The following is a 12,156-nucleotide window of genomic DNA, read 5'->3' on the forward strand; positions in this document are numbered from 1 at the left end:
TGTTAGAATTAAAAGGAATATATACTATTTAAAAACTATAGCACCGATCTTGCATGCCTTCATTGTTTAGTGTGTAGTGGTGAAAAATCTTAGCCACTTTTTATTTATGTTCCTGATATTTTTTTAAAAAGTGATGGCTTATCTGGTGAAAAGTATTTATTTTGTTTTGTTTTCATTTTTATTTCTATTTTTAGCATCTCCTTCCTCGTCTCTGTGTGTATAGCTGTCTAAAAGGAATGTTTCAGACCATTCTGTGAGATGGATTATGAGTCCTTTGGGCGGTGGGCATCCTTAGAGCTGTCCATGGTGCTGAAATGTTTATTTTTTTTCCATCAGTTTCCTGCATAGCAAAAGTATTCACACCCCTTAGACTTTATCAAATTTTTTTATCACGTTACGACTAAAAACCTTTGTATATTTAATAAAGATTCATGATGAAACACCAATAAAGCATCTAATCAGAGGTAGAAAGAAAACGACGCCTGGTTTTCACACGTTTCAGAAAAATACCCAATTTGTGTGATGTGCTTACAGGGGCAAGTATTTTGGAGCATATGTTTACCAGCTTTGCACAGAGACAGAATTGTTTTCTGTTTTTCTGTTAAGAGCAGTTTCACAAAGTATGACTCAAATCAAAGTTTTAGCTTTGACTGGGCGATTTTAACACATGGATATGGATTGTCATCAAACCATTTCATTTTAGCATCAGATGATTTGCTCAGGATTAGGTGCAGTTCTCTCAACCACACAAACACCCATCTACTGTATCTGTCTGTCTGTCCGTTCATCAAACTAAGGTTAAACTAAGTCTTGGTGATGTTAAATACCAGAGAATAAAAATGGGCTTTAAGAAAACTTTTAAAAGTAGGCTGTGGAGGAGCCTCTCCAATGTGCAGGGGTAAGTTATTCCACTGTTGAGAGAGAGCAATGGAGAAGTCTCTTCCCCGCTGAGCTCCCCCCTGGACCTCAGTACTAGCAGAAGCTGTTGTTGGGCGGACGTGAGAAGGTAAGTTGGGATGAACAAGCTCAGAGAGGTACAGCGGCACAAGATAATACACACATTTAAAAATGGAAATAATACTTTTAATAATAAGAACCTGTTTTAATAATTTTAACGTTAATTCCAAAATGCACATGTAACCAGCTGATTGAGGCCAGAACAGGGGTGATATGTTTTGTTTTCTGAGTAACAGTTAAAAGACATGCAGCATCATTTTGAACCAGCTGCTGACAAGAGATTAAGGACTGACTTACTCCAACATAAAGTCCATTACAGTAATTTAAGTGGGAAGAAATCAAAGCATGGGTCACTGTTTCAAAGAGTTGCCTGCCGACTGTCTTACATAAATGATAAAATCAGGACATGTTAACTGCTCTAGTTTGAATATCCAATTTAGAATCACTGTCTATAATAGAATCCAAATAGGTAACATCTGGTATAAAATATGCTTTAAGGAGTCTCAAATCAACAGTGGTGGACTCACAAGCGCCACTTGGTCCAAACACTATAATCTCTTGTATTTCTTTTGTTACAATTTAGGAAGTTTATGGCCAGCCAAGCTTTAATATCTTCCAATCCAACAGTGCTTTGAGTACAAAGCAGTGCTTCCGACAAGATCTAGTTTGTCTTATCTGAACACAGTCCTTTCTTCCACGTCTGCTGCACCAATGGACATGTTCTTTTAAAAAAAAAAAAAAAAACTCTGAATTTATGTAGCTTAGATATTAAACATTTTTTCATTTGCTCCACAGTAGCCACACAAAGGAGTCATGCTCTCAAACTTCACTGCACAAGATGTTTCAACCAATATTCAAAACAACCCTTCTTCTAAGGATCGTCACACTTGTATATTCTGCTGCTTTTCAAATAGACATGAGTCCGAACACTGTTACTCACTCATCGGATGGATATTTCTGTATGGATAAAGAAGACAAAACACCTAACAAAAGCACACAATAGAATGATGCTGCCCCCCAGTGGTGGTTGGTGATACATTTCTTTCTTTCTTTTTTTTTTTTTTGGGGGGGGGGGGGGGGGGGCTCTAAAGGTCTGATATTACAACAGAACAATAAACTCTACTTGAACATGAAACTGTTCTGAAAAGTTACAATTTGGTCTCATCTGGCCAGAACACCCACGTTGGTGTGCCTTGTACATGGCTTGTAGTAAATGGTCAGCATTCCCCTTCTTAATCTGACTGCTCCAGAAGTACACATACACTAAACCAGCAGAGAGTACCTACAGAAAGTATCACTTCACCTGGTACGGAAAGTATTCAGACCTCTTTAAATTATTCACTATTTGTTTCATTGCAGCCATTTGCTAAAATCAAAACAGTCCATTTCATTTCTCATTAAGGTACACTAAAACAGACATGTTGAACATTTTTGCATATTTATTAAAAAAGAAAAACTACAATATCACATAGTCATAAGTTTTCAGACCTTTTGCTCAGTATTGAGTAGAAGCACCCTTTTTAGCTAGTACAGCCATGAGTCTTCTTGGGAATGATGCAACAAGTTTTTCACACATGGATTTGGGAGTCCTCTGCCATTCTTCTTTGCAGATCCTCTTCAGTTCTGTCAGGTTGGATGCTGATCATTGGTGGACAGCCATTTTCAGGTCTCTCCAGAGATGCTCAATTGGGTTTAGGTCAGGGCTCTGGCTGGGGCAGTCAAAAATCCTCAGAGTTGTTTCGAAGCCTCTCCTTTATTTAGCTGGGTGCCTAGGGTCATTGTCTTGGAGAAAGGTGAACCTTCGGTCCAGTCTGAGGTCCTGGACACTCTGGAAGAGGTTTTCTTCCAGGATATATCTGTACTTGTACATCCTTCCTTCAGTTGCAACCAGTTGTCCTGCCCCTGCAGATGAAAAACACCCCCATAGCATGATGCTGCCACCACCATGTTTCACCGTTGGGATTGTATTAGGCAGGTGATGAGCAGTGCCTGGTTTTCTCCACACATACCGCTTAAAATTTACGTCAGAAACTTCAGTCTTGGTCTCATCAGACCAGATAATCACATTTCTCATAGTCTGGGAGTCCTTTGTGTGCTTTTTGGCAAACTCTATGCAGGCTTTCGTGTCTTGCACTGAGGAGAGGCTTCTATCGGGCCATTCTGCCATAAAGCCCCAACTGGTGGAGGGCTGCAGTGATAGTTGACTTTGTGGAACTTTTTTCCCATCTCCCTACTGCATTTCTGGAGCTCAGCCACAGTGATGTTTGGGTTCTTCTTTACTTCTCTCACCAAGCCTCTTCTCCCTCGATTGCTAAGTTTGGCTGGACGGCCAGGTCTAGGAAGAGTTCTGGTTGTCCCAAACGTCTTCCCTCTTAGTAATATGGGGCCCACTGTGCTTTTAGAAACCCTGAGTGCTGCAGAAATCCTTTTGTAACCTTGGTCCGATCTGTGCCTTTCCACGATCCTGTCTCTGAGGTCTTTGGGCATCCTTTGACTTCTTGATTCTCATTTGCTCTGACATGCACTACAAGCTGTAAGGTCTCCTATAGACAGGGGTGTGCCTTTCCTAATCAAGTCCAATCAATTTAATTAAGTACAGCTGGACTCCAATAAAAGAGTTGAGCCGTCTTAAGCAGGTTCAGAAGAAATGGACAGCATGTGACCCACAGTGCATAGGGTCTGAAAACTTATGACAATGTGATATTTAACCTTTTATTTTTAAATAAATGTGCAAACCTTTCTACATGTCTGTTTTTTTTTCTGTCAGAATGGGGTGCTGAGTGTACATTAAAGAGAAAGAAAATGTACATTTTTGATAATGGCTTAGATAATGGCTGCAATGAAACAAAGTGTGAATAATTTAAAGATGTCCGAATACTTTCCGTACCCACTGTATAACTGATAAAGAATATACAGGTCCTTAAAATATAGAACACGACACTTATATGAATTCAAATTTCCTGACTTGTTTAGAAAAAATCTCATCTTCTGTCATTATTTTTAAAGTATTATACATTTACTCTTTGAGTACTTTTTTGTCTGAAAAAGAAAACCCGTTTTCCATCTAATGAATCTAAGCCAATTTCCCAGGAAAACATCTCCGCAGCAACATGCTGCCAACATCTTTTACAGTGGGGTTTGTGTGTCAACAGGGATTTACAGCTTTTTTTACTTCAGAAAAATTAACCAGGGCAAATGTCCACTTTGTTAACATTTCATTTCCAGTTAACGCTAAAAAAAAGGGTATACGTTGCACTTATGTAGCGTTTACCAGAAGCAATCGATTTAACCCAGTGGAGCGTGAGCATGGAGTGTACCTCACACCTTTTTTCACGTAGGTCAAACAAAAAAACAAAACAAAAAAAAAACTCGCTGACCTGACAGCAGAAGAAGTCTCCACCAATAATCTCAAAACCTGCCCTCCTCAAGTTCGTGCCTTCTCCTGCTTGTGGGATTTTACATGAGAAGATTTGGACACAGAAATGGCGCACGGTGACGCGGAAGTTTACAGCGGAGACCCCCCCCCCTCCCCTCCCGTTCCTGTAGTCGGGTACTTCAACTTCTTCTGGCCTCCATCTCTCCGCATGAGACAGCAGCTGCAACCAGCTGAAAAGCGCTCTTATTAATTGTCTTTTGTCATGCGTAATTGCCTCGTTTTCAATGGTGACCCGTCTCTTCTTTGGGGATATATAGAGGTTATTTTTCTGTCTGTTGGCAGGTAAAAAGTTCCTTTTTCTTGCCATCTTTTTCTCCCAAGCATCTGTGTGACATGGTGTGACACACTGGAAGAGGTGATGTGTAATGTTGATGCGAGCGGTTTGGATGCAGCAGCGAACTGAATCTGAGTTCGTGCTGTCCTTGAAGTCCGGGTCACGTCCTCTGAGGCTTAAGACTTGTGTTCAGTCTATTGGTCCGACACACCTGCAAGGGAACTCTAATTCGATTAATAGGAAGTTCAATATATATTCATTAGATGGCTTTCCCCCAATAATATACGATCAGCAGCGGGATGTGAAAGGAGACCATTTATTCCCGCTCTGAAAGGGCCTGCGTGGGACCAAAACTTCACCTGCTTCCCCTCTCAATTAGGAATGTATCCCAAACTCCAACAGAAACGAGTTAAATTAGGCGTCCACTAATTTCCAGTGGCCCCTCCCATCTAATCCCCCAGTGCATTTGAGCATGCCCCCTTTTAATTCACCATAAGTTGAAAGGTTCAAATAGTGCCTAATGAAACAGTGACTAAATCGTTCTCTGTGGCTCCGAGGAACCCTGTCGATGTCCCTCAAAGCTCTCTGAGCACGCAGCCGTCGGGGGTCCCGGGCTAAATGCGGGTCCCAAGGCAGGACAATCTAACCTGTCAAAGCCTTTGCCCACTTCTATATATCCTCGTTCTGCGGCTTCAGCCACTGGCGGCATAATCAACCAACGTGGGACCGAAAACGCAATTAAACTCGCTTTGGGACGACAGAAATCTTTTCAGAAGCGAACATTAATGGACGATTGGCTGCTCCCCGAGGGCGTTATCGGGTACCCTTTTGTGATCAAATCTAAGGAGAAATTACAACTAGGGCCTTCTCTCTCCATCCATTTTGAGTTTAACAGGCAAGATCCCTTGAACTAAATCTTGATGTTTCTGAACCAGCCGGGCCCACAGACATCGGGGCACTGCCGCGATCACGTCAGCTCAGTAGAAATGAGAGTTCGTGATTAGCATATTTAAATGTGATGCTCTAAAAACAAAGTAAAAGAGGTCATGGGTGGTTTAAAATGATAGAAACATTTCTAAGTCGACTTTTTTTTTTTTTTTTTTTTACAATAAACAATCTGCACCGTAAAAAGAAAATCTGTTGATTTGACTGTAAAAAAAAACAACAACAATGTAATGAAAGTTCTTCCCTGTTAAAGCAATACGCAGCCTGCCGCTGTCACGCTTGGGTTTTTGGAGAAGCGGCCACCCCTTTGAATTTGCTGGGCACCCCACCAGAAACTATTCAATATATTTTATGTTTTTTTTTTTTTTTTACTGATGCACATTTAAAATTAATTTTATTTATTTATGTATTTATTTATCGGTGTTGTCCATGTTCTTCATAGTGGGAAACTTTTAAATATCTATCACACATTCTTGGCTGTTTCCTCCTCTCCCTCGCATATGGTAGCTGCACAATTCAGTTCTGGCTTGTGGTTTTGTTGCGCCATCCCAAGATATCCCGCCCCCCCCTCCGGATGACCCTCTTTTAATTCGTACCCAAGATTTCTTCATTCCTACTTCCATTTCTTACCCATTAAGCCATTATTGGTTAAAGGAGGTGTTTTTATTAGCGTATTATTTAAATGTATTATAAAGTAAAATACATGATTTTGAAAATCCTTAAATGTCACGTATAAATACAAGGCTAAATCATATTCTAATTTGATCCTTTTCCCATTTTTATCATTTAATTTAATTTAATCTTTTTCTAATACCCATTTGGGTCATGCAACTGATGACAACTGATGGGTTATGACCCCCTGATCAAACCATAATAATCCTGAGCGACCTCTCTGATAATGATTTTCCCTAACCTGATGGATTGTGTCTGTCGGAGTCTTCAAGCCAACATGCCCAATATGTTTTGATATTATACAAAACTGCTTTTAAAGGTCGCATGTCAAAGTGGTTTCGAACTGTTCCGTGGAAGGCTCCATGTAGTACACAGCTATAGCAGGTTCGAAACGACCAAAAGCCTTTGTAAGAAACGGCGAAGGCGCGAAACGACAGCGTTGAAGCCCCAACATATCAAGTCAGCACAGTGACACATTCGTAGGTCAAGTCGGAATGTTTATTACAATAAATACAGGTATGCACATAGTTTACAAATGTCTACAGGCCACAGGTTTACATTTCAGACCTGGGCTATTTCTAAGGGCTTTTATGTTTTCTGATCCAATAGCTGCGCTGACAGATCCTGTGAATATTTTACGACATTTATTGAACATAATTAACGGGATCAGAACATGCAAACTCCCAAAAAGAGGTCAGGTGGTTGCGTTTAGAATATTTCACTGACATATATATTCACATTACTCGTTTGAAATTGACATACTTCATGCAGGAAATAAGCCTTTTTTTTCTTTTCTTTTTGCATGTGCTCAGAGGTTGCGTGATGCCAACTGCAGCATGCGGGGCAGAGTAAGTGCAGCAACGGGATTCGGGGGGAGCAGAGTTTCTCTTAAATAGGTGACACCTCTTTCTCTTCCGATGCAGAGGCCGGAGATAAAGACTCTTCATCCTCCGACCTGGAATAGTTCGTGTGAGCGCCGGCGCACTTACAGCCGCCGTGCGCGCTCCTCTGCGTGACTTTGCCCTCCTTCTTGTGCTTTACTCTGCGGTTCTGAAACCAGATTTTCACCTGCTTCTCCGACAGGTTCAGATATGTGGCGATCTCAATTCGTCTGAGTCTGGACAGGTACATGTTTGTGGAAAACTCCCTTTCGAGTTCCAGGAGTTGCGTACTCGTGAAAGCCGTGCGCATCCTTTTGCCGTTCTGCATGTGGCTGTTCTCCGAGGAACTGCCTGTAGTAAAACATAAAGAGTTTTTAGCAGAAGGTTGTATTTGTCAAGACTAGACGCACATTACTGTGCGTAAAGCCGTCTGCGTAAAAGTGCTTAAAAAGTAGACGCATCAACATTACTCTAACAGGTCTTGGACTATAAAGTAAATAGGCGCTTACCAATAGAAAGACAGTGGTATCTCCTGGGATCCGTGACGCCGAAGGTGGGCGTGCAAACAGGTGTGTGTCCAGGATGCGCCAGCGCAGAAGGTTGCTGCTGCGATATCCTTTGACAGTACTGCGCCTCCACACCTGGAAACTGGCTCTTCAGCATGGGAATACCGCCGCGAGAAGAATGGATGTGGGACGTGACGCACAGCGGGCAAACACAGAAAGTGCCGTTCTTCCTGGAGGGACACACCGGAGCGGTGACAGTCATTACGCTCGGAGAGTGCACGCTGATGGGAAGGAGGAAGTCCTGGGCAGGATGCTCGGCCGCCCCGGGTCGCACCGTATCCTTGATTATCAAAGAATCGACGTAGAAAGACCTCGACATGGCTGCGCGGCTACGGAGTGATCGCCCAGTGCGCAGGATGACGACTGTGTCTCATGTGAAGCCCTCGGGATCTCCAAAGGTGCTTATGTTTGATGGTTCAACAAAAGGGACCCCGAAGAGGGGTTGGCCCTGCATCGTCACCCACGTGCGCACCCGGCTCCAAGGGTTTGTGCTGTCACTGACCCAAACCACGTGACCGCTTCTCCACTTCTCCGATCAAAATTTGGGCTCTTTTTTTTTTTTTAAATCAAAGTTTGAACATTAATTAAAAAAAAAAAGTATAAAAAGTTCCGTGACTCTTCTGCTCCACACTTTTTAGTAACTGTTGTAACATTCCACATTTATATATTTACTGGATTCCGATTTGATATTACAAAGTTGTCAATCTGAACAGCAAATTAGATCAACTCAATTTTAGAAAAGTACATACAATAGTTTAAACACAATATAATAATAATAAAACAAAATATAATAATACCAATAATAATAATAGTAATATGAATAATAATATGCTGCATGTACGTTGTCTTCTCTAAATTTGCTATAGCCTATAGTAATTAAATCCAATGACAGTTTTTCCCCTTGTTCCTTGTATTCCACAACAGTAAACAACATTTTTCCGATATGCGATTTGTTCACGCAAGGATAAAGAGCTTTAGCTGCTCAGCAACCATAATCGCACTTTGAATCCGGTTGGTCCAGGTTTCACTTCCAGCAATTAAATAATTATGAACCGAAGGCGAGTCTGGGCCGCAGCTATTTGACGGCGATTAGGACTCAATTAGAAAGTGTTTATAATGGTGGGTCTGTGCGGGGGTAAACAGGCAGCTATTTCAGAAATGCGTTAATCCCTCATCTTGTGACGATAATTAGCGAGTTTGATCCCCCGGGCGGGTCACCGGGCAGGTTTAGCTTCTGCTTTCATCTGCCAAGTAAAAACGCCTCGGAGAGGAGAGGAGAGGATGTCAGTGGCTTTGGGGCACAAGCAGTCCAGGTCCAAAATTCAGGAGTTATATAAAAACTCAACGTTAGAATTGAAACAAATAAAGTTACGTAACAGTCTGCGTTCATTTTATTTCGTAGATCTTGACAAACAGCTCTGACAAATTAAAGCCAGATGAGTAAAGGTCCGTCCAGTTTAAAAACGTGATTCTGTTGAATTAAGGTGATTATTTACATAATTGTTCTGTTTTATATGAGCTCAAGGGTTAGAGACAATGCTTCATATTTGTAAATGTACGTTTTATTAATAAAAAAAAAAAAAAACATAATCCGGACAATGCAATATACACTTAAAACATGGAGTTAAAAACAACCCAATTTGGGTATAACTTTTTATCAGAATACTGGGTTTGGTTTTTAACCCTATAGGAATATAGGGTCCAAGGCTGTCAAACGTGGGTTAAAATATATTAAAATAAATGTATATCTTAGTTGAAAATTATTAGATTAAAAATATCATATTTTAAACACAAGTTTCCTTTTCCTTCGTGTATCTTTGGTTCAAAATCTCAAATGTAATTCATTTTTAATCGAATAAAGTACATAAGTTACAATTGGTTTGAAACCACATCGTAAAATAAACATATAGCTTCTTAGCCTGTCTCTGTTGACTTTATGACCAGTTCTTTGGTCAAAGCAGGAATAGTTACCAGGGCCACACTACCTTGCTCTTACTACATAGCAGGTACAAGTGTAATGATATGATTGGTTTCTGTATGACGCGTGAACTAAAGTCAGTAACACAGCCTACATCGGCATACATACAGCATCATTTCACTACCTTGCTGTTTTGTTATATCATTTAGACGAAACGGTTCAACGAAGTCTGGTCGGGTCGTTCAAGCTTCCAAAAATGTTTTGTTTAAAACTACCCAACTTCTATCCCAAAAGCAGAAACCCTGCAGGAGACAACCCCGCCATTTTGTGAGTGTATTTACAATATCCAAATCTAGAATCCACTTTCTTTTAAACCTACAAACGCAGACTGATCATTATTAAGCAGACATGAATAAATAGCACACAGTTTCACCTTGCTGTTGTTAGCATGCCCAAGAAGTTTTCTGGAAGCAAAGGAGCTCCTCTGCTCGGCTTAGTCCTCCTTAACTCATGGCTTGCAAGCACATTCACTGTTTATTTCATTAGGTCAATGGGTTTGTCCTGCAGGGTAAGAGGAAACCAAAAATAAAAAAAAAATTTTGTGATCGAGCCATACAATATCACTCAATAGTAGAAAATGCTTAAATTATTTTCTAATGTAAACCTTTGCTCTGCATCAGCACCTAAGATGTTCCATTCATGGCAACAGCTGCCCTCTGGGTCAAGAATTACATCTGGATAACCTGTCACAGACCACGACTCTCAACCTTTACTAAGGTTATATAATCATCCACCACTCACTGTTGCCTGATGGACATGTCACCACCTAATCAGCATAACTTGCTGTGCGCATGCGACTGGGATAGATGCTGTAGGAGAGAGGACTAACATCACAGGAGAGACAAAAAGAGAAGCTAAAAAAAAAATATTCCAAACACGTTTATACAATTACAAATGAACTTTTACTGTTAAGCGTTTACATTTTAAAGATTGCATTTTTTTTTATTTTTTTTTTTCTATCATTTGGAGTCTGGAGACCCTGACGGCAGCTGGGAGGGACTGCTATCTGAGGACTGGACCTTGAAGTGCTTTAGGGGTCCATGGCAGCCTTCACTGCTGGTCAAGATGAAAAGTCTCTTCAAAAGTCTACAGAATAAAACAAAAAAAGTTGCTAAACTCAGCATTAGCTGATATTTTGTTGGTTTTTGAAGTTACATAGGAGTCTGAATAATTCACCTTATATTGTCGCCACTTATATTGTTGACAACGGCGGTAATCAGATCAAGTTTTGACTGAGCTAACATCTTCTGTTAGATACTATTTAAGATTATTATTAGAATTTGTTACAAAACGGTAATATTACTAGAAATTATCGTTATATTTAGCAACAAATATGCTCAATTTGAATAATTCCCAAGTTCCTTGTTTAAATTGGTATTTTTTTCTACCTGGACCCTGAACAAAGAGAGAAAATAATAGCAAAAAGAAGCTGAAGAATCCAGAGGTGGATTACCAAGTTGTTGTTTATGTCTTTCCACATTATATAAGACACATAAACGCTCATTAAAGAGGAAACTCATGATCACAGCAAACAAGCCAACGGTGCACTTACTGAAGTGTGGCTTTAAAGGCACTCCTGGAAAGAATTAGAAAGTCTTTAAAATCCAACCGTGCCAAAGATAAAACGCCCATGTCTGTCACACGGACAATAATTGCTATAACAAAGTGAGTTTGGCGTTTGACAGGGAGGACGCACAGTTGTTATGATATAGATATGAACCGCAGAGGAACTGAAGTGAGGAGGGGGAGATGGGGGGTGACGGGAGCAGAGCAAGCAAACCGAGCGGAATGATGTGTGGCGCGCGCCCTCAGCACACCATGCAAGCTCAGATATTATTTTTCTATAATTCTGCATGATAAAATTTCATTGTCTATTAAGTAATCCCACAAATGAGATCCTTTATGAGGCTATAATGAGACCTAATTGCAAGGACTAGTGGAGCCACGTGGAAGGATTTAGGAGGCATTAAGCCGTCGGGTACTGAGCACAGGCTGTTACCTAGCCATTACTTTCATAATTCATGGAGAAAATTAGTCCATTTAAGGGGAAAAAAACCCTTTGATTCCCTTTATTCTGCTCAAGTTGACAGGACTACAGTTTTTTTCCCCCCTTTGGTTAAGATGCCTGCGCACCAAATGAGGCTTGTGAACTATCACTCACTGTTTAAATGTTAAATAATTAAAAAAAGGGGGTGAATATCAGAAATAAAAAAAAAGAAAACACCCAGGGCCCTGTACTCTCAGTTTGCCTGTTCTTTCCCCTCAACTGCTGTGCACCCTTCGGTGCAGCAGTTCCCCTTCACTATTCAGCGCCTTTTCAAACCCCGTTGATGGGCAATTAATCACTGGCCTATTCAGAAACTTAAAAATGTAAGTTGAATAGGGAATATGGCACAACACGTACTCTTTTTAGAGTATTTGGGAGTTTATTCACACACACTGTAGCT

General features: G+C 40.7%; 1 protein-coding gene across 1 annotated transcript; it reads right to left on the reverse strand.

The window, feature by feature from the left end:
* Positions 1-6,764: 6,764 nt before the first annotated feature.
* On the reverse strand, positions 6,765-8,178 carry gsx2 (GS homeobox 2). Its single transcript, XM_012851481.3, has 2 exons — positions 7,675-8,178; positions 6,765-7,516 (listed from the first exon to the last, which is right to left on the reverse strand). The coding sequence occupies exons 1-2, from the start codon at positions 8,048-8,050 to the stop codon at positions 7,173-7,175; spliced, it is 720 nt and encodes a 239-aa protein (XP_012706935.2). The 5' UTR covers positions 8,051-8,178; the 3' UTR covers positions 6,765-7,172.
* Positions 8,179-12,156: the final 3,978 nt, after the last annotated feature.

The sequence above is a fragment of the Fundulus heteroclitus genome, chromosome 9, assembly GCF_011125445.2.
Source record: "Fundulus heteroclitus isolate FHET01 chromosome 9, MU-UCD_Fhet_4.1, whole genome shotgun sequence".
NCBI lineage: Eukaryota > Metazoa > Chordata > Actinopteri > Cyprinodontiformes > Fundulidae > Fundulus > Fundulus heteroclitus.